Here is a 20,954-nt window from a genome sequence, read left to right on the forward strand (position 1 = left end):
TGACCACGAATGAGCGTTTTGGCTGCGGGACAGGAGAGGATTGAACGGACACAAAACAAATGTTTTGCCCTGCCTCTGGTTGGGGACACGTTCAGTGTCCTTGTGTCGGCGGTAGAGATGGTTACTGGGTCATTATCACACATTCATGTGGCGAATAAGACGGTGGGAAGAGCAAACAACTGACTTACTTGTTCACTTCTTTCTTTACAAAATGAACAATGACAGATTTTCTCGAAAAATGTACGTTTATTATAAAAAACAAAAACATTGATCTTCTGCTCGGCGTAAAAACATGATCACACGATCAAATATCGGGGTACAAAAAGTGCTACAATACAAAAACCATCAACAGTTTGACGTCGATACAAAATTGTCCAAATATTCCCGGGTCCGGTCATCAAACCCGAGACAGTTGACCCATGATACGGTTCTCGTTTGACACCAAGCCGCAGGCGGGTTGAAAATGAAATGTTTTAAAGTGACACTCAACGTGTCACTGAATGAATCACACTGGAAACCGCTTCATCTGACAGATAGAAGAAGGAAAGATTCGGGGTGCACTGCCACTCCAAGGAGTGAAAGTACTTCTAGATCCCTCCGTATGGAAACGCAGGCTCGACGAAGTACACTGTTGAAATCCAAGCGGAAATTAAGACCATCTGCGATTGCTGAACCACGGTTTAAAAAAACCTTGCTGTCCTTTCAAGAGACGTGTAATTCCACGCGAATAGTCCTGAAAAAGTTTGTCATGAAAAGTCTCCCATTGTTCCAGGGAATTTCAGCACCTGAAGAATCACAGTGAATCGGATGAAACCTCCGAGAGGTTCTGTCACAGTTTTTGTTTTTCCCATGAAAGCTTGAGCAATGTTCTCAAAAGAGGCAATCCCGAGAATATTCCTCACAGATTTTTGAATTGGAATTCCAGTAGGATACACAAATCCCCTCGGGATGTGCCCCGTCTGTTCCCTTTGGAATCAGAATGCTTCGTCCACGGTGTTTCCACAACTTTCCTTTCTTCCGCAGCGTCCTCTTGAAGTCCTTAAAAAAAAAAATTTGTTCTGATAAAATCCCAGAATATTCCGTAAGAGTTAGGAAGAACTCGTACACAAATCCACTTCACGACGGAAATTCCCCTTCAGCTCTTCGTAAACGTGTCGTAGCCGTCAGAGGGTTTTCTTTGTTTTAACGCAAGTAGAACATGGAAAAACAAATCACAGTCAAATAGAATCTGGTAGAAACTCAAATTCAATCTTCCGGAATTTCTATTGTTGCAGTTAATAGGTACGTCAATGTTGCAGGAAAGTGTTTGATGGACGGGGGACGGAACCCCATCCCAGCTGCGCTTTAACCTGCTGTGGGCGGGGCTTAGTGATGACAGCGGAGCTGTACAGGGCAGTAACAGTAAAATCTGCAGTAGTCTGCGTCCAATAAGAAAGGCCTCCTCATATGTCCTTGCTGTGTGTGGATGCCGATTGGCTGCTGGAACTCTAACCAACCAATCAGCTCAAAGTATGAGGAGCTCTGGGGTTTTCCTGAGCAGTGGAACGGCTGCAGTGATTTGGCAAGGCTTAAAGAGCAGTAGCTCTGCGCTGTTCTTTTAGTGTTCTTTGTGCTTCTAAGTGTCACAGCCTCTCATTGGTCCAACCATCAGGAGGCAGAGTCCTTGCGGGTCCCTAAGGCTCTCTGATTGGTCAGATCCGAATTGAGCGTTCATAAAAAGGAGAGCGTGGGACTCCGCATTGTTCCTGGGTTGGTTGTGATTGGTCAGTAGAGCAGGGTGGGAGGGGTTTTGTGTATCCTGAGCGTTTGAATGGAGGAGAGGATTTTCTTCTGGTGACCGGCGAGGGTCACGCCCACTCTGAGCAGGTCTCTATGGAAACAGACGGAGAATAAAATGTATATTAAAAGTAAATCAGTTTAATCCTCCTAATAAGGATCAATACGCCAAGAGGAAGTGTTTCCCCGAGTGCAGGCAACCTGATGTGTATCAGTAAGGATAAGTTGAAGTGCATCATACTCAGTGTTGAGCTGTGAGACGATCTCCAGGCTGGTGAATCCGGCCTGCAGGAAGCTCTGCTCGTATCGCTCCATCTTCACGGCTCGCAGCCACTCGGAGACCGAGCCACAGGCGGAGAGCGGAGGGGGGACGCGCTGGTCCAACAGAGGCTGGGACGAACTGAGGGACAGAGGGAAACGGCTGAGCGTGAAGGAAACTGAACCAGTTATTGTAATGATTCTGATTAACGTAAGTCTAACTCAGTTTAGCATAAAGACAGGAAACGGGGAAACAGACAGACAGACAGGATATTGCTTGATTCTGAGTGCTGATCCAGGAATGTGATCATGTGACCTGCGCTGCACCTGCTCATGTAAACAGCTGTCAATCACACAGCTGGCTGCCCCTGGAGCCCCACCCACTGCCTGTGTCTCCCCGGCAGACTCTGACCTTTGACCCCAGAAGCCACCAGCTGGTGCATGAATGACATTCCACAGCTGCCAATCAAGCCCCCCCCCCCCCCGCCCTCTCTGCTTTCTCCTCATCGGGGTGCGTTAGCGAGCCTCACCTCGTGCCTTCTGGGTGCGTCACCTTCAGGGAGGCGGGGTTCCGGATCAGCCTATCGAGCGCCGCCACCACATCGCAGAACCTCGGCCGGTTGGCCCGCTCCTTCTGCCAGCAGTCCAGCATGAGCGTGTGCAGGGAGGCGGGGCACTCCGGCGGCGGGGGCAGTCGGTAATCCTGCTCGATGGCGTTGATCACCTGCCAGAGAGACGGGCGAGGAAAGTCGTCACATGAATTGTTTGACACTTTGATCGTCGTTTCAATGTAACGAACACCATGCGTCACCATGCCGTCTCGGCAGGAATCATCTAGACTGTTTCTGTTTTTCTTTCTTACGTCCTGGTTGCTCATGTCCCAGTACGGTCGCTCTCCGTATGACATCACTTCCCACATGACGATGCCGTAGCTCCACGTATCGCTGGCTGACGTGAACTTCCTGCAACCAGTCAGTGGATTAAATCATCATGACTATCGACTGTTACGTGAAAAAAAAAATGAATATCACTGTAATTCGACCTGGAGCGGTGACACTCACCTGTAGGCGATGGCTTCAGGGGCCGTCCATCGAATGGGAATCTTCCCTCCCTGAGAAATGAAAAAGAGTTTATTTGAAAAGAGCGTTTGTATCAGAGGCCCGACAACAGAACCCTGAGGGACTCCCAATACAGCGAGCCAATCAACCAATCACAGAGCTGAAAAAAATACGGATGTTCCTATGTTTTTTATCGGAGGGAGATTTTAGCAATAACACATTAGAATTCTGCCAATGCAAGCTGATTGTTCAGTGAACGTAGTCTTGTGGTGTGCGATTGAAAATGTTTCGACGCGGAGACTCGACTGTGACGAGGGGCGGACTCACCAGGGAGCTGGTGTACGTAGGGTCAGAGGAGTTTTCTGTCAGGAACCTGCTGAGACCAAAATCGGACACCTGCAAAGCAAACAGCGTTCAGAGCTGTGACACAAGCCGCGAGGGTTTATCCCACCGACACGCAGACAGACAGGCAGGTGGGCGTGACCGTCTCACCTTACAGACCAGGTTAGAGTTGACCAGGATGTTGCGAGCGGCCAGGTCTCTGTGGACGAAGCTCATCTCCGACAGATACTTCATCCCCGACGCGATGCCGCGCAGCATCCCCACCAGCTGGATAGTGGTGAACTGTCCGTCGTTCAACTGCAGAGAGAGAGACAGGGCAGACAGGGGGACAGGTGAGGAAGTGGTCGGACGCACAGCGGGGGGGAAGGACCCGAGCGATGCGGCGACCGTCTCACCCTCAGGAAGCTGTCGAGCGCTCCGTTCTCCATGAACTCTGTGAGGATCATGACGGGACAGGACGTGGTGATGACGCCTTCCAGGTGGATGATGTTGGGGTGCTGGAACTGACCCATGATGGACGCCTCCGACAGGAAGTCGCGCCTCTGCTTGTCAGTGTATCCGCCCTTCAGCGTCTTGATCGCCACGTAGTTCTCCTTCCTGCCCGGGACCCTCAGACGGCCGCGACACACCTCGCCAAACTCACCTGGACGGGCACACCAGGTGGGTTATAGTCTTTCACATAAAATCAGAGATTCCACCTGTCTGGACGGGTGTTACACCAAACATCTGGACAGGTGCTTCAAAATGTTTCATCAGCGTCACGACCTGTCCAGGTAAGTTTAACCACATGTTGATTTCATCCAATTACTTTTTAATTATATCAAAAACCTTCGGTGAAAAAGGATATTCATAATTCTAATGAATCGGCGTGATGGACAGGTCCAGGTGTGTCTGGACAGATGACATCGTTCACCATCGATATTAGTTTCCACTGAGCCAAAAGCAGTAAATTCATTTCCAAAGACGACCTGGGATCAACGTTCTGAATGTGTAAGAGGAGAGAACATGAGAGGACCGAGGACGGGACCCTGAGGGACACGTGTCAGAGTGGCTGACGAAGTCACAATGTCTCCAGCAAAAAAACTAAACAAAACAAAAACAGCCAATCCCAGCGGAGCTGAGCCACAGACGCAGAGCGTCCAGCCCAAAAAACTGCTTTCTGAATACTGGAGAGGTGTAATGTTCCTTTAAGGCTCATTAGCACATACCAACACATCTACGCCTCACACACACTCACACACGTGTGTATGTGTGTATGTGTGTGTGTTCGCCAGCCAGCGGTGAAAACCTTACACCCTTGTTTCCGCGGCAACTGCTATCCAGTTACATTTTACTAATGTCGTCACCAGAGACTACTACTGTTTCAGTGGCTACACACGCACGCGCACACACGCACACACTCTCATGTTTACTTTTAATAAAGCAGGATTGATGTTGGAGCAGAACATGAACAGAGGTTTTCCTGATGATGGGAAAGTTAACGTCCCCCACATGGGGGTCAAAGGTCACGGGGTCCTCTGGCAGACTTATTTCAAAATAAGAGTCTGCGTAACGCCCAGCTCTCAAAACGTTCCCTCAACATTTATGAGTCGTTGATTCCTGAAATATTCCTGCAACTAAGGGTTCCTGGATTCATCAGTACCACAAGCAGACATACAGACAGAGAGACAGACAGACAGACAGACAGACAGACAGACAGACAGACAGACAGACAGGTGTGTTACCTGCTCCGATCACTTCCTCTATCTTAACGTAGGTGGCGTCGATCTCTTTGGCGAACTCTCTCACAGCCTCGTTGGGATCCTCGTAGGTAAACGGGTCGATGTACACCTTCATCGCTACGACAGTGAAGAAGACGACATCATCATCATCATCACCATCATCAGATGGATACAACCTGAGGAAACACTGAGGGGAAGATTTACTCACTCTGTCCCATCTGATAGTGTCCAAACTTATCGCTCATCTGTGAGTCTGTCTTTCTCCTGCTGAGAGACAGAGCGAGAGAGACAGACAGAGAAACAGAGACAGAGAGAGAGAGACAGACAGAGAGAGAGAGAGAGACAGAGAAACACAGAGAGAGAGAGAGAGAGAGAGAGACAGAGGGAGAGACAGACAGACAGAGAAAGAGACAGAGGAACAGAGAGAGAGAAAGAGAGATTTTTTGGTTTTTAAAAAACAATGTTTATTAAGATTTACCAGAGAACATCACGGTCCTCTACTAATGAAATGAAAAAAAAGACAGAGAGAGAGACAGGCCTTCAGTTTTTCAGCAGCTGCAGGATTTTTCATTTCCCAAAAGACACACACACACATAGATCTTTTCTTCTCCTTCTCTCTCTCAGGAATGTTATTATATCTCTCTATCGCCCAATCTCTCTCAGAGTGTCGTGTTTCTACGTCTTAATATAGTCGACATGTCCCACCCTGTGTGTGTGTGTGTGTGTGTGTGTCTGTCTGTGAACCTGAGGTCAACGTTCCATTGTTCTGCTGAGGCAGGCAGGGAGGGAGCATCCTGCACACACACACACACACACACACACACACTTTTTCTCTCTCACTCTCTCTCACCGGTAACAGTACACAGCGACCATCACCGTGGCGATTAGCAGCAGCATCCCCATGGAGACCAGAACACCCGTCACCACCAGCTGAGGGCTCCTCACAGCTGCAGCAACAAACAAACAAACAAACAGATCAATAATCAATCATCAATAATGTTCTTCATATTTTTAAAAGGGTTAACATTAGCGACACAGCAAAAAACCCATAGTTCCCATGACCCCTGAACTCGTACCGTCAGGTTGTGTGTTGAAGCCGCTCGCCGCGCCGAACGAACCGTATCCGGCCTGCGAGCGAGCCCGGACCTGCACCTCATACTGCGTCGCCCGCTGCAGCCCCGTCAGCACCACCGAAGAAGACCTGGTGGACACGTACTGCCACTGACCCGCCTCCTCGCCGTCCTGATAACGACATCAGCAGTGAGGTCACAGTCCATCACATCAGCCCCTTGTTTGTGTGTGTGTGTGTGTGTGTGTGTGCATGCGTACCTTGGGACTGTAGCGGAGCTGGTAGTCCAGGATGTGGTACTGGTTCTGCAGAAGCGGAACGTTCCACTCTAACGTCAGACTGGTCTCTGAGGACGCCGCCCGCCTCAGTCCAGACAGTGTGGCAGGAACTACACACACACACACAGAAGCCAACGTTGTGTTACATTGTGTTACATTGTGTGACATTGTGACATTCGATTATTTTGTGTTGTGTCGTCTGTCACCGTCTCTGCTGGTGGTGACGTTGACTCTGTCCGAGGCCGGTTCTGACTGGCTGAGAGAAGAGACGCCGTTCGACGATTGGACGGTGAAGGTGTACTTGGTGTAAGGGCTGAGTCCCCAGATGACGACTCGCCGCTGAGTCAGACCGCTCTGCGCCGGGCGGTACAGGACGCTGTCGTCACACGGAGAACAGGGAGCAGCCAGTCCCTGAAAAAGGGGCACGAGAGAGGGCGTGGTCAGAGGTGCAGTCAGGGAAGATGAGAGTTGTGCCATCTTGAATATCTGCCCTTGTCCAGTCTAACTGGACTCTCTGTTCTTGGTCAGATTGGTTCTGAATTTTCTGCTCTAACTTGTCTTTGGTGTTTCTGGTCTAACTGGGATATTGGGTCAAGTAGGTCTTGTGGTGGAACTAGTTTAAAAGTTTGTGGATTATCTTATTATTATCATTTTATTCTGGTGGACTACGTGTTCTCTGTGATTCTTGACCGACTGGTCTCGGGGGGGCGTACCTTAGTGGCAGTGGCGGTGCCGCAGCCGGAGCACAGGACTCCGTAGGTCAGGTCTCCTCGTCCTCCCCGGTCGAGCGGCTCGCTCCACTCCAGGGTCACCATGGTGTCGTTGACCTGGCTCACGATGGAGCGGGGAGCTGAGGGGGGGCCTGGGGGTAAAAGGTCAGAGGTCACCGACAGTCCATCAACAGCAGGGGACATTTGGTGGAGTCTGACTCACGGGTAAAAGAGTGACGCCTCCAACAATAACAACAATTAATTTTAATTCTATTTAATTCATTCATCAATTTGTTTTTCGTTCCCTTTTATTTTCCTCCTTTGTCTGAGAGATAACACACACACACACACACACACACACACACACTTAGAGGTAATGAGCCTATTAATTTGGGCTAATTGCCGTTGCCTGGGGCGATGTAGTTAAAGGGGTGGGATCAGGATACTTAGAGGGGCGTGTGGAGTTGGCAGAGAATATAATGGAGCAGGTGTGTGTGTTTGCGTGTGTGTGTGTGTGCTGTTGAGGCGTTAAAACACCGTGACTGTTCACCAGACATTGCGGCCCTAATGAGATACACTGTCCAGGTGCATTGTGGGAAATGCTTCAGGACAGAAACACACAATCAAAGAAAAGTCAAGTCTCACGGGTGCAGGCGGCTTGTGGCGGGTCGGAGTCGGCTCGATGGTAACCAGAGTGACACAGGCAGTAGGCGGAGCCCGGGATCCGCATGTTGCTGTTCGTTGGACAAGGGCTACACCCACCGGGTCCTGATCCCGCCTTGAACTGGTCTGATGGACACGCTGGAGAGAAAGACACAGGTTAGTTAGCATTAGCATCTGGATTTTCAAGGATTCATCTGTTTTTCTTCTGATTTGTCACGTTCAGACTCTGGCGCAAACGTGGAGTCGTCCGCCGCTGAAAATAGTCCCGACCCCGTCACCTCGCCACATGCTCCTGTTTGTGTGATGAATCCACAGCGAGCAGCTGTTTCAGGAAACGTCACAAAAGAGTTTTGTAAAGATTTTTATGTCTCCAGTAGGAACCCACGGGCTCAGAGCAGGGAGCCACGGACAAAGGGAGGGACGGTGCTGAGGGACGGACACAGGAGACGTCTCTTTGTTTTTCTGGACAATGATGAGACAGAGTCCGGATGACGGACATCACAGGGAGCGAGGGAAGAGCGGCACAGACGCAGAGACAGGAAGTGACCTTGGCTTGGACAGGATGTGGAAAGTGCTGCCATGATGTCACCACGCCAACACCCGCCAAGCACACACACACACTCACACACACACACACACTGTCCCGCGGAGCTTAAGCAGCTACAAATTAACCTTTGACCTTTTCACTCAGCCAGGCTATTACTTCAGCACCCCAACCCCCACAGGGTTAACCAGCAGCAGAGGCGACCCCCCCCCTCACACACACACGCGCACCCCACCCCATCCAGAGTCACCACTGCAACGCATCCTGGTTGCAGTCAGCTGACCTCTGACCTCACAGAGAATAACAGGAAGCTTCGACAACCAAACCGTCTGTGGCCTCTCTGCTTTTACCCCCCCCCCCCCCCCCCCCCCCCCCGTCTGAGCGAGGCCGCTCAGAAACATGCAGGGGCACATTCCTGTAGATTAGAGTTTAATGTGGGCGCTGACGTTCTTCAACCACCGAAGGTTTCAAGGTTTTTTTACTCTGCTGAGTCTGAACCCCGGGGGTCACATGATCGGACCCCGTCCAACAGAAAAAACGAAGAAGAAGAAAAATGAAAAAACAGAAACAAGACTGTGAAGAATTCAAAAGTAAAAGTTAATGTTCTGCAGCTTCTTCTCCGTCGTGAGAGTCTGTCCCCACAGAGACGGTTGAAAGGTCAAAAGTCAAAGACTGAAACTGGACATTAAATAATAAGAACAGAGAAAATCCATCTCTCTCCCTCTATAACTACACCATGTTGTTCTCCCTTCTTCCCTCTGACTGTCAACACCTCTCTGTCTCTCTCTCTGTCTCTAATCATCTCCAGCTCCTCTGTGTAAACCTCTGCCCTTTGTTTACACACTTTTTGTGTGTGTGTGTGTGTGTGTGTGTGTGTGTGCGTGCGTGTGCGTGTGTGTGTGCGTGCGTAAAAGGAATGTTAAGTGCTGATAATGACGACACACACACACTCCACCTCTGACACTGAAGATGCTTTACTTTGTTTAATAAATGATGGTCTGTGATTGAGTGACAGAGACAGAAAGCTCTCACGCCCCGACATCTTGTCCTTCAGGACCACAAGTCCACGTGTCCAGTAAAGCATTGTGTTGTGTATTGTGTACAGTAAAGAGTCAATCATCACGTCTTTGGTTATGATGTTCAATTTGAAAAGTCAACATGAACTAAAGCGGGATTCATTCATTTCGATTATCTCACCTCGACAGCGCAAGTCCGTCTCGCCCGCTTCGTATCCGGGGCGACAGGCGCAGCTGGATGTCGGCTGCCCCACCCACTGCCCGTCTTCGCCACACAGCATGCTGGGAGGTCGGGACAGCTCGCCGGGCGGCGTCACGGCGTTCTCCACACACACACCCTGAGCCTGCAACACACACAAGCTTTACTTAACTACGAAGCTTCTGTTTTGTTAACAACTCTTTTCTAAATAAATTGACTGATTCCCGGGGCATGCTGGGTACTGAAACCTGTTGTTGTCATGGTGACGGCGTGGTTACCTGTTCCACCAGAGAGTGGGGGATTGTTTCGGGGAAGGAGGCAAAGGCACGTCTGAGGGGCGGGCACTTCCTGTAGAAGACGCGTACGGACAGCAGCGCCATGCAGGTGCCCTGGCTGTGGAAGGCCAGGTAGAGCCCCGCCCCCTGCAGCGGCCCCAGACGCAACAGCTTGACGTTGGAGCGCCGCTCGCCGCCGCTCCGCAGCAGGTGGTCGGCCGCGACCGTGGCGACTTTGGTGTACGGGTTCTCCATCCAGGACGGGTGAGTGGGCGTGGCCTCGTCACTGTCGGACTGGTAGTAATAGAGGTTGAAGGTTTCTTTGCAGTGACGCTGGTTGAGAGCAGAACACTCCATCATGGTGAACCTGAAGGGAAAAACATGCTGCGTCACGTGATCACAAACGTCACTCATCCAGGATGACCCAGGGGGAAAATCTGGATCTAATCAACCAACCTGATCTCCACGTAGACGGTGGTCGCCGCCCTCCGGGGGATCCAGCGTGTCCTCAGCCAATAGGAGGACGGACTGTTGGGCGTGCAGATCTGATAGATCCGCACCATGTTGGACTCGTCGTCCAGACCGCTCATCTCCTCCCACTGCGGACAGGGAGACAGCAAAGGATTAGGATCCGTCACTGAGATCAATGGTAAACGTCAGCTGAGCGCTAACAGAACGACGGTCAGTGGTTGTTTACCTCCGGGTCGTCAGCGGGATGATTCGTCCACCGAAGGTCGGACGTTTCTGATTTAGTGTTCATCAACACCTCTGAGAGAGAGACAGGTGGAGACAGACAGGTGGAGTCAGACAGACAGGTACAGACATAACGTTAACAAGGTCCAGCAGTTCTCCCTGTCCACCTGGAGAACCTTCTGAAAGGTCATCATCAAGAACACGACAACGAGGAACCATCAGGCGTCCTCCTCGCTGACCTCTGGAACATCCTGACGGATGGTCAGAACGTCTTCTACGGTTCCCTAAAACCTCCCCACTGACCCCTGGAACTGAAGCCTCCACGTGAACTTCTGAACCTGCTCCACAGACCACTAGAAACTGCTCAAAGAACCATGAATAAACCCATCACAACTTTCTCAGGACTCCTGAGAGAGCGTAGGGCCTCCAGAAGACCCCGCGGGTTCCTCTGAGAAACCCCTGGAACATCCTGAAGGATCTTTGGAACCTCTTCATGGTTCATGACATTTATCATGCATGTTCTATGTTGACTCCTGTATTTTTACATATTTCATCTTCCTGTAAAACACGTTCAACTGTTTTCACGCTTTCTGGAATTTTTTATTTCTCCCTGCCAGTGACAATTAAATGTGGAGGTTAGCGACCGGAGCACATGGACCTCCACTAAATCCACAGGTGAAGGTGAGAAGTCCCCGGCAACAGAGAGCAGGCTGTCGCCATGACTTCCACCGTCGGACAGATAGTAACGGACGGCCCTGCTGCTATCGCCTGCCGCAAAACGCCAATCAATTGATCAATACCCACGACAGTTCCAAGATAGATTCACGTTTTAAATATGACAAATCAAACATGTGATGTCTGATTCAGTGGCGCTTTAACTTTAACTGAAGGTTCTGTTTTTTAAATGTAATAAATAAATGTAATACTAAGGTCTCTGACTCTGTGAAAAGGGAGGACAAGTGAAGAAGATCAGGCTTAACCCCCCAACACACACAACCACACTCTCACACACACACAGATATGAAATACTACTGCATATCTTTAATATCAGTCATGAATAATGTTCTGTAATCGGTGCTGGAGAAGGGAGACTTAAAGGGCTTAACCCTGACTGGAACACACACACACACACACACTTTAATCCACCTTGTCGGTTAATAACTGTGCGTGTGTGTGTCACTGACCTCAGTGTGTTTTTCACACCTTTACAGTTTATTAATCCAGTAAATGTAGATGAAGTGTAACCGACATGAATTCATAATGTAACTGTACGTGTGTGTGTGTGTGCGTGTGTGTTCTCAGGTTTCATCCTCCTCACAGGTTCAGGTGTCTGATTCCCTGCAGCACCTGAACGCCTCACTGATCCTGAACCGTGCCGACGCTGCAGGCCGTGATGTCACGATGATGTCATGTCATGTAATCGGGCAGTTTGATGTTGTTAAGAGGCGAGAGAGAACACGTGACTGCATCTGAGGCTACGCCAACACTGGCACGCGCCAGTTTCAAAAACTCATCACCGTTGCTACGATAACACCAGGCGTAACTGGGACGTTTGCAAGACGAAGAAGCACACGCCCCACGTTCTCCTCCAGGTTGCTTATCGGTCACGACTCGACTGCCAGCGGTGAACGCAAAGCGTCGCTAACACTTCCTGTCAGGAAAAGAGTCCTTTTCTGTAGCTGTGTCCCAATTCAGGGGGCCACTCCCTGTTTACACCTGAGTGGTCACGTGACGTGTGTCATCTGGACGCAGGTCGTCTCAGTGTGGACGTCGCCTCAATAACCTCAATTCCTGGTCGACGACTTCGTACCACGGACGCTGGCTTTCTATTGGTCAGCTCTCGACTGTGACAGTGATGAAAGCGTCTGGATCGTCAACGGCTGACCGAGAAAGTGCGTTAAACAGACGGTGATTGGATGGCATTGTGTGGCATCACAGACTGAGACACATGCACACACAGACATACAGACACAGACAGAATAAAAACACACATTAACACAGAATAAACACACACACACACACACACACTCAGAGTGTCTTGTATAAACATCCCGCCAGCGTTGTTATGGTAATTACCATGTCTTCATCATGCACCTTATCCCTACATACACTGTTTACAGTGTGTTTGTGTGTGTGTGTGTGTGTGTGTGCGCATGCGTGTGTGCACGTGTGTGAACAGATTACCCATTTTACTCAAGAAACCGAGAGAGAAGAAAGGGCAGAGAGAGGTAATACTGCTGTAATACTTCTCTCTCTCTCTTTCACACACAGACAGACGCACGAAAATTGTCCGAGGTCACGAAAAGCCGGGAACAGCAACAGTTATCAATAAAGCTTTATTGATGAAGGGATTGAAGCAGTGAGTCACAACTGTGAGGGACCCGCCTGATGCATTGTGGGTATTAAAGTCCATAGGAGGAGACGGCCAAAAGAATATTTCAACTGAACAACTTTCTTCTCTTTTCCTTTGTGTTCGTTTGAGTGTTTCTCTCCTTTGTTGCGTTGATGTTTGTTAATCAACTCAAACTAAACTGAAATGAAAATAAACTTAATATAAAATTAATCTAATCAAATTGACTGAACTAAATTTAAAGCTTAAACTTAACTTCAATAAAAAAAATACAATTAGAAGAATAAAACATTTTGTTTCCATTTTTTTTCTGATTTAAAATCCTGAAGCTGACAGAAGGTGATCAGGCGAGCCAATCGATCGATCGATCAATGGAAGCTTCAACAGAAACCTCTCACCAAGAACCTGCCTCTCGGTTCATATGCAACTCGATCGGTGAGAAAAATTAATCTGCAGCAGATTTCTGTCACTTTAGACAGAGAAAAACAACCCTGATCACTTCAGGAGCAATGTGACCTGTAGAAGTGCTCTGATAATTAACTATTGATGAGGTCTCGGGCTTAAAATGTTCTGATTGATCGGATCAATCGATTACTAGAGTAAATCACCACCCCTGATCAACGGCAAACGTTCTGTTGCTGGCCCATCAGCTGTGAAGCATCAATAACAACACGTCGATCATGTGTGCTCATCGATGCGGCCCCTTACCTTCCTCGGCCCCGCAGCAGCTCAGCAGGAGCAGCGGGAGGAGCAGCAGCTGCAGCCCGCAGGGGGAGGCCCGTCCCGGGGCCGCGGGACCCTCCATCCCGGCCTGTCCGACCTAATCCGGGCGCGGGCGCGACCCTGCGTCGCTCCTCACACCTATCGATGTCTGCGCGTCAGCTGGGCGCGCTCTCGGCCGGCTGCGCGCGCTTCATGGAGGAAAAAGAAAGAACGGGGACTTCTTCTTTTCCTCCCCCCTCTGGAGGTATCGGTCCGCGCAAGGAAGTTTTCCCGAGCAGCAGAAGTTCCGGTCACAAACAGCAGCGGGGCTCCTCCGACATCGCTTCCCCGCAGGACGCGGGGCGCGGCTGCCTCCTTGCGCACCCGGGAGAGGAGCTCCGAGAGGCGGCCGGGCGAACGGAGAGGGGTCGGCGGCTCGACCGCAGGACGGAGCGGGGGGTGGTGGTGGAGGGGGCGGGGGTCAGGCTCGGTGTGTTCCGGTCCTCGCTCCCTGTCCGTTTGTCCTCTGCTCACGTCCAAAGGAAAAAGTTGGGACAAAAGTTTTGGGTCTCCACCTCTGCAGACACGGAGGCCGCGCCCCCAGATCCCCACGCCGGCTGTGATTGGCTGGGCGCTCTGTCAGTCACCCGAGAGGGTCTGTCCGTCGTGAGTTTCGCTAATAAAGTTGATTTTGTTTTATTCATCATAACTGATATTTATGTTACTGTCATGTAATTATTATTATTATTATTATTATTATTATTGTTATTATTATTATTATTATTATTATTATTACTATCATCAGTGATAAGAGGAAGTGCTGTGTGTGTGTGTCACGTGTTTAACGAGCAGTTTTGTGAATGGATTCTTGTGTGGTGAAGTTTACCTGTGGTGTCAGGTGAGGTTTCCTCTGTATGATGTCTCTTATAATTACCCAGAGTTCAGTGCGGCCTCCAGCGATCACCTCACTGTAAAAGTTTCCACGTCAACAACTGAGACCAATGATCAATAGACAGCAAAATAGTAAATGTGAACCTGATCACACTGAGGGGGGGGGTCACACAAAGCAGGTGAGACTGGGCGAGAGATACGTTGCCAGTACAGAGAGAGAGAGAGAGAGAGAGAGGGTGAGAGAGAGAGAGACAATGATGTCACATCAGATGAAAGGTGAGAAATATCGTGCGACCATCATTGCCCACCCCCTCATCCACAATACACACACACACAGCCTCTGTCAGAAGATAAAAGACCAGGGTCAGGTATCTCCTCCTCCGCCTCCTCCTCCTTTGTCTCTGTTCGTTTCTGCCTGGTCTTTGTCAGAGAAGGTGTGAACAAGCCGAGAGGACAAAAAAACAGCCACAGGAGGAGGGTGGAGGAGGGCAAAGGAGAGAGGGCAAGGTAAGGAAGAGAGAGAAGGAGATAAACAAGGGGGTTGGCAGAGGAAAGGAGGGATGAGGATAAATTTAGGGCTGGAAAGAAAGTAAAGAAAGAGAAGCCGGTGAGAGGAGAGGAACGAAGGAAGAAAGGTATCAAGGAGAGAAGGAAGGGAGAGAGGAAGGAGAGGACAATAAATGTGTGGTCAGTATTAGAATGGAGGGAACAGAAGAGAGATGGATTGTGGGAAACTGTCACCTGTCTGTCAAAGCCTAAGAAAAAGAAAAAGGGACAGGAAGGGGAGAAGAATAGAGAGGTTTTACAGACAGGTGTTAGACCCGCCCCCTCTCAGTCTCTCTGTGTGACACTGATCCACAACATACGCACCTTTTTCCTGTTATATTCTTATGCACATCACTGGTATCTGATTACACACTGGCATTAAGGTTATGCACATTCTTATTCTTCTATATCTATATTCTTTAGACATTCTTTTTTATTTTGTAAAGTGTGTGCAACACCAGAATTTCCCATTTTGGGATCAATAAAGTACATCTATCTATAAGACAAGAAAATATGAGAAAAGAAAAAGAGAAATAAAGAAAAATGATCCGTAAATTTCAGTTTTTATTAAATTATAAATTATAAATTAAACTTTGTCTTTATCTGGTTTCTGTTAATTAAGTTTAGAGAAAACATAAAAAACAGGGTTGTTCCTTTAGTTTTCCCATCCTCTCTCTCTGCATTAACACCCGAGTGTCGATCGTCCCTGTGTGACCTCTGCTTCTCTGTTCAGAGAAATCATCACTCCTTCCTTCCTTCCTTTCTCCCCTCCTTGTTCTGGTCAGGTCAAAACCTTAGAATGAAAAGGTCTCATCCATGTCATTAACCGTGTGTGTGTTTGTTTGATCCGACTTGTCCGATCAGGAAGTTTACAGATAACCTCCACGCAGGAAGTTCAGTGACAGAGCGACAGTGAGTTGGTGTTTCACGTTTGGTTGATTTAATGAGATTAAAATCAATGACCAACAACTACTTATTAGCCACAAGTGAGGGCAGATGAATCAGGTTGCTTCACAATAAAAAACAGAACAACAAAGACAGATTCAAACCTTTATTAACACAACAAGATGGACAAGTTAACCCAGTCACTGACTGTGTGAGTGTGTGCTCAGTGGGAAGAGAACCGAGGCAGCTTGTTTCCCAGAATGACCCGTCTCTCCACTCCCTCCTCTGAGATGGTTGCCATCCTGACCACGCCACCGCTGGAGCCGTCTCTCTCCATCGCCAGAGACAGAGCTGAGACACAGACAGACAGAAAGACAGGTGAGACACAGACAGTTAGATGCAGCCTGAATATTGCAGCTGGTGTATGTCAGAGGAGTCTGTGGATCTCCCAGCATGCCTTGCAGTTGCATCTCTACCTTGGGAAGTGAGCTCCAGACACTGGTCTTTGGTCATTCCCGTTTTGTAGTTTGCGTCCATGAAGCCGTAGATGTAGGTGCTGCCGCTGCCGCCCACCGACACAGGCTGTCTCACCAACATCCCCCCAATAGGAACGCAGTATACCTGAGCGACAGACGGGTGACAAGACAGACATTGATCAGTTTATTACTTCATTAAAAAACAAATTGGCTGATTTTTGGTTTAAAAAAAAGAAAGACTTTTGTACATGAAAGTTCAGATTTGATTTTGAATAAACTTTATTAACTCATCTCTGCTGGAGTAAGACCACCATCTAGTGGCCACACAGAGAAGTGTAGTAAAAAAAACTTGAATCACTTTTCATCATCCGAATGTGGGTGTGAGTGTGTGTTTGTGTGTGTGTGTGTGTGTGTGTGTGTGTTTTACCTGTCCTCCCTTCCTCTTGTCCCAGCCTGCCACCAGTATCCCAGCAGAGAGCTCCTCTCTGTAGCGGTAGCAGCTGGCTTTGAACAGATTAGCCGCCGTCTCCACCAATGGGGGCTCGTCCAGCTCGATGCTGTGGGGGGCAACACAAGCGGGCAAACGTTAACTACAACTGTCAGAACCCTCTGGAGGCTGTCAATCAAACGTAACAGCGGCGTGTCTGTGTGTTACCTGTGGAAGCCAAGCTGGTAGGTGACCACGTCGGCGATGGCCTGAGTGTCTGCAGCTGATCCAGACCTGCAACAATGGTCGCAGCAGGTCACAAAACATGATCACAAGTTCCTAACAGTCCTACAGGTACCTAACTGTGAAAAGGCCCTGGGTATAGACTCCCTGTATAGTATATGAAGAGTTAAAGAATAATTCAAACCAAAACAACTGACCTGCAGCAGAAGATCCGGTCGTGGATCGGGGTCAGTTTGTCTGTGACTCTGTTGGCGATGTAGGCTCTGACAGACAAACAGACAGAGAGAGGTTTAACCAAGTGTTTATCACACACACAATAATCGTATGCGCGGTTTGTCTTTTCTTTCTTACCCTGTGGTTGTGCGAGAGTCTGCACCGATCACCACTCCTCCATCGTACTCCACCGCCATGATGGTGGTCTGACAGAAAGGCACACAGGTTGTTTATCTGTTCAGGTGTAGTTTAGTTTTATTATAATCAAACTCAGACTTCAGACCTTTTTATATAATAAATGGTTGTATCTGTGAACGGGATCATTCTTTATAATGGGAATTTTTATGCTTAACTGCCAATACTCGTGTACTTTTACTTTGGTTTTTTTTCCACTGTTTTCAAGGTGAGTCCATTTTTGGACAGACTATTAACTATACAGTAAAACTCAGACGTCAGTCGTATTTATACAATGAATGTATCTCTGAACGGGATCATTCTGCATAATGTGAATTTTTATGCTTAACTGCCAATACTTGTGTACTTTTACTTTGTTTAGTTTTTCACTGTTTTCAAGGTGAGTCCATTTTCGGACAGACTATTAACTATACAGTAAAACTCAGACGTCAGTCGTATTTATACAATGAATGTATCTCTGAACGGGATCATTCTGCATAATGGGAACTTTTATGTTTTACTGCCAATACTCGTGTACTTTTACTTTGTTTTGTGTTGTGTTTTCAAGGCGAGTCCATTTTCGGACAGACTATTAACTACACAGTAAACCAGAGTCTGGTGATGGATTCATTAGCATTAGCAACACAAAGTTCACCCAGCTTCATCATTGGATTTAATTTAAAAACAATATCTATTCTCTTGAGGCTTCTGTTCCAGTCTCTCCCTCGGGTCCGGTTCGTTTCTGTTCGGTTCGATCTCCTTTTATCCCGAACTTCATAACAGTGAACAAGAATTAGCGTTAGCCGTTGCTAGCTGCTGCAGAACTGCTGTCTCATTCAGCCGCTGTTTTCTAAAAACCGCTCATCGGGGCAGAAGCTGTTCCGGTTCTGTCAGCTCTGGCCATCCATCCTCTGAACTCACCCCGGTGCTGACTTCCTTGCTGGTCCAGTCCGGAACCAGGTCGCTTTTGGAAGCATTTCGCTGCCCGAAGTCCGGCATCATCATCGGTGCTGCCGCCATTTTGTTTCTATCTGTGCGAGCCGAACAGAGGAGGCGCCAGATTTACACAGTTAACGGATTTAACCGGTTACAAATAAAACCACAAAGAAAAATCCCGACCGATTTAATCACATGTCACATTTGATGACATCATTTTTCTTCTACTTTAAAAACACAAATGTAAATGTATAAAACCGCATGAAATATTTTTTTCCCGGCATATAAGCGGACACCTCTGCAGCGGGGGTCCTACGACTAACAGGAAGAGAAGGTAAACACTGCTGTCGAATTTTTAAATGTCTAATAAACTTCGTACATGACCCTTTTATTCGATAGGTTTCTTAGCAGTTTGTTTCTTTGTGACATTAATTATACTTTTCGAGAAAAGTGTTTTGTGTAAATGAGATTTTGTTGGATTATCAGACGATTTACCGGTCGTATTGCGCCGTCTGATCCGGCCGGAAGACCAGACTCCGTTTGAAAATGTGCTTTTTTAAAAATCTCGACATTTAACACTTGCTAGTTAATGAATGTACACGTGATAGAAAATAAACACACAGCGTTTTAGATTCTAGCAGAATGTTTTTTTCCATCGGCATGAATGTGAAACACCTATTGATATTGTTCTGTCATTGAAATGATTAAAAATGTATATCTGATGCTCATGTGATTCCAGATGACCGTACACAACCTTTACATATTTGACCGGAATGGAAACTGTCTGTTTTATAGCGAGTGGAACCGGAAGAAGCAGGCGGGAATCTCCAAGGATGAGGTAAGAGGACAAACCTTTAATGAAGACAAAAGAAAATGGAGGACAAAAATAATAAAACCACACGTCTGTCTGTCTGTCTGTCTGCAGGAGTTTAAGCTGATGTATGGGATGCTGTTCTCCATCCGCTCCTTTGTCAGTAAGATGTCTCCTCTCGACATGTATCCTTTTACAGCACCTGTCTCTACCTGTCTGTTTCTACCTGTCTGTCTGTGGTCCTTAGCAGCCCGTCTGTCCTCAGGAAGGATGGCTTCTTGTCCTTTCAGACCAGCAAGTATCGTCTGCATTACTACGAGACTCCCAGTGGACTGAAGTTTGTCATGAATACAGACCTGTCCGTGAGCAACGCCCGGGAGACACTGCAGCACATATACAGCAACGTAAGACACACACACACACACACACACACACACACACACACACACACACACACACACACACACACACACACACACACACACACACACACACACACACACACACACACACACACACACACATATACACACACACACACACACACACACACACCTGTAAACTCAGTCGGTCTAAATACAACATCATCTGATCTTTGTGAACAGAAATGTTGAGAACCTTCTTGATTCGCAATATGACAACTTTTTTTCCTCAAAACAATGTTCCTTTTTTTCTTGACTGCTTCATCAAAATATTTTACTGTATGCATGGAATATTCAAAAAAATGTACCAAAAACTTTTTTTATATATATAATACTGTGACTTCCTAATTTTTGTGGGTCTTTTTCATGAATTATTATAATTACTTGTAAATCTTCATTTTTTGGCAAATTCTTGACTTCACTCTTGAAGTAATATCCTCAAAAATAAGAAGCTTTAATTTCCCTCTCGGTGGCGTCGCTCCACTTCCTGTCTGCTACTGGTTTTAAAAAAATCTCTTGGCAACAGGAAATGGGAGAACGTCACACTGAAAAACGTTTTGACTGGATGTGAAACATTCATGTGTGTTTTCTACGCCGAAAATCTTCAACGTTCACGTTTACCTTAGCTGTTTTAATCTATCTGCCTGTTTTCTTAAACTCATCTGAGTCAAAGTCAGATATTCAACCGTAGGAAAAATTATATACTGAAAATAAAGTGATGGAAAACTTTGTACACAGTAAATAATTCAGTTCATTTCCTCCTGACTCTTTTTTTATTTTCTGCTGAGGTTTAAATTGAACTTTATGTTCTAGATTTAATTGTGAAGCTGTAGGTTGGTTTTATGTTGAAGAAAGATTCTGTTATCTAGAGCTTTTATTGCGAAGGATCTCACTACTTATCACTCACCCTGTTTGTGTGTGTGTTTCAGTTGTATGTGGAGTACATCGTGAAGAACCCGGTGTGTGTGTTGGGCCACAATTTGGACAGTGAACTGTTCAGCAGCCGACTGGACGCCTTCATCAGAGCCTTGCCATACTACAGCCCCCGAGCCGCCTGAGAGATGCACACGCACGCACGCACGCACGCACACACACACACACGCACACGCACACACATACACACTCTCACACACAGAGTTGCATTGTATTTATTGTGAACACGAATCAGCCTGTTGTTTTGTATCTTCATGACTCTGTGTGTTGCTGTACAGCAGCAGGAAAACGTGACTCTTTAATTAAACGGTTCAACCAGGTTTAATTTCCCCACTGTTTTGTT

The 20,954-nt window shown here is 47.7% G+C and overlaps 3 protein-coding genes across 5 annotated transcripts; 1 reads left to right on the plus strand and 2 right to left on the minus strand.

Moving 5' to 3' along the window:
* Positions 1-224: 224 nt before the first annotated feature.
* ephb4b (eph receptor B4b) lies at positions 225-14,220 on the minus strand. 2 transcript variants are annotated; one of them, XM_035605998.2, is made up of 21 exons: positions 13,661-14,220; positions 10,607-10,677; positions 10,366-10,508; positions 9,913-10,276; positions 9,617-9,779; positions 7,858-8,013; positions 7,216-7,364; positions 6,709-6,913; positions 6,485-6,612; positions 6,232-6,397; positions 6,006-6,102; positions 5,364-5,419; positions 5,159-5,272; positions 3,830-4,077; positions 3,585-3,731; positions 3,420-3,488; positions 3,096-3,145; positions 2,897-2,996; positions 2,565-2,758; positions 2,018-2,176; positions 225-1,870 (listed from the first exon to the last, which is right to left on the minus strand). In XM_035605998.2, the coding sequence occupies exons 1-21, from the start codon at positions 13,755-13,757 to the stop codon at positions 1,765-1,767; spliced, it is 2,982 nt and encodes a 993-aa protein (XP_035461891.2). In that variant the 5' UTR covers positions 13,758-14,220; the 3' UTR covers positions 225-1,764. The 2 variants fall into 2 exon arrangements, with proteins under 2 accessions (XP_035461891.2, XP_035461886.2); XM_035605993.2 differs by having other exon boundaries at positions 5,364-5,422; positions 13,661-14,219.
* A 1,908-nt stretch (positions 14,221-16,128) lies between these two features.
* On the minus strand, positions 16,129-18,589 carry psmb6 (proteasome 20S subunit beta 6). Its single transcript, XM_035608734.1, has 7 exons — positions 18,431-18,589; positions 17,474-17,541; positions 17,320-17,385; positions 17,108-17,173; positions 16,880-17,009; positions 16,453-16,597; positions 16,129-16,327 (listed from the first exon to the last, which is right to left on the minus strand). Exons 1-7 carry the CDS (start codon positions 18,527-18,529, stop codon positions 16,200-16,202), a joined length of 702 nt encoding a protein of 233 aa, XP_035464627.1. The 5' UTR covers positions 18,530-18,589; the 3' UTR covers positions 16,129-16,199.
* Positions 18,590-18,649: 60 nt separating this feature from the next.
* On the plus strand, positions 18,650-20,931 carry trappc1 (trafficking protein particle complex subunit 1). Of its 2 annotated transcripts, XM_035608997.2 has the most exons (5): positions 18,650-18,779; positions 19,185-19,283; positions 19,371-19,441; positions 19,522-19,660; positions 20,608-20,931. In XM_035608997.2, the coding sequence occupies exons 2-5, from the start codon at positions 19,185-19,187 to the stop codon at positions 20,734-20,736; spliced, it is 438 nt and encodes a 145-aa protein (XP_035464890.1). In that variant the 5' UTR covers positions 18,650-18,779; the 3' UTR covers positions 20,737-20,931. The 2 variants fall into 2 exon arrangements, with proteins under 2 accessions (XP_035464890.1, XP_035464898.1); XM_035609005.2 differs by lacking the exons at positions 18,650-18,779; positions 19,371-19,441 and having other exon boundaries at positions 19,504-19,660.
* Positions 20,932-20,954: the final 23 nt, after the last annotated feature.

Source organism: Scophthalmus maximus, chromosome 12 (assembly GCF_022379125.1).
Source record: "Scophthalmus maximus strain ysfricsl-2021 chromosome 12, ASM2237912v1, whole genome shotgun sequence".
NCBI lineage: Eukaryota > Metazoa > Chordata > Actinopteri > Pleuronectiformes > Scophthalmidae > Scophthalmus > Scophthalmus maximus.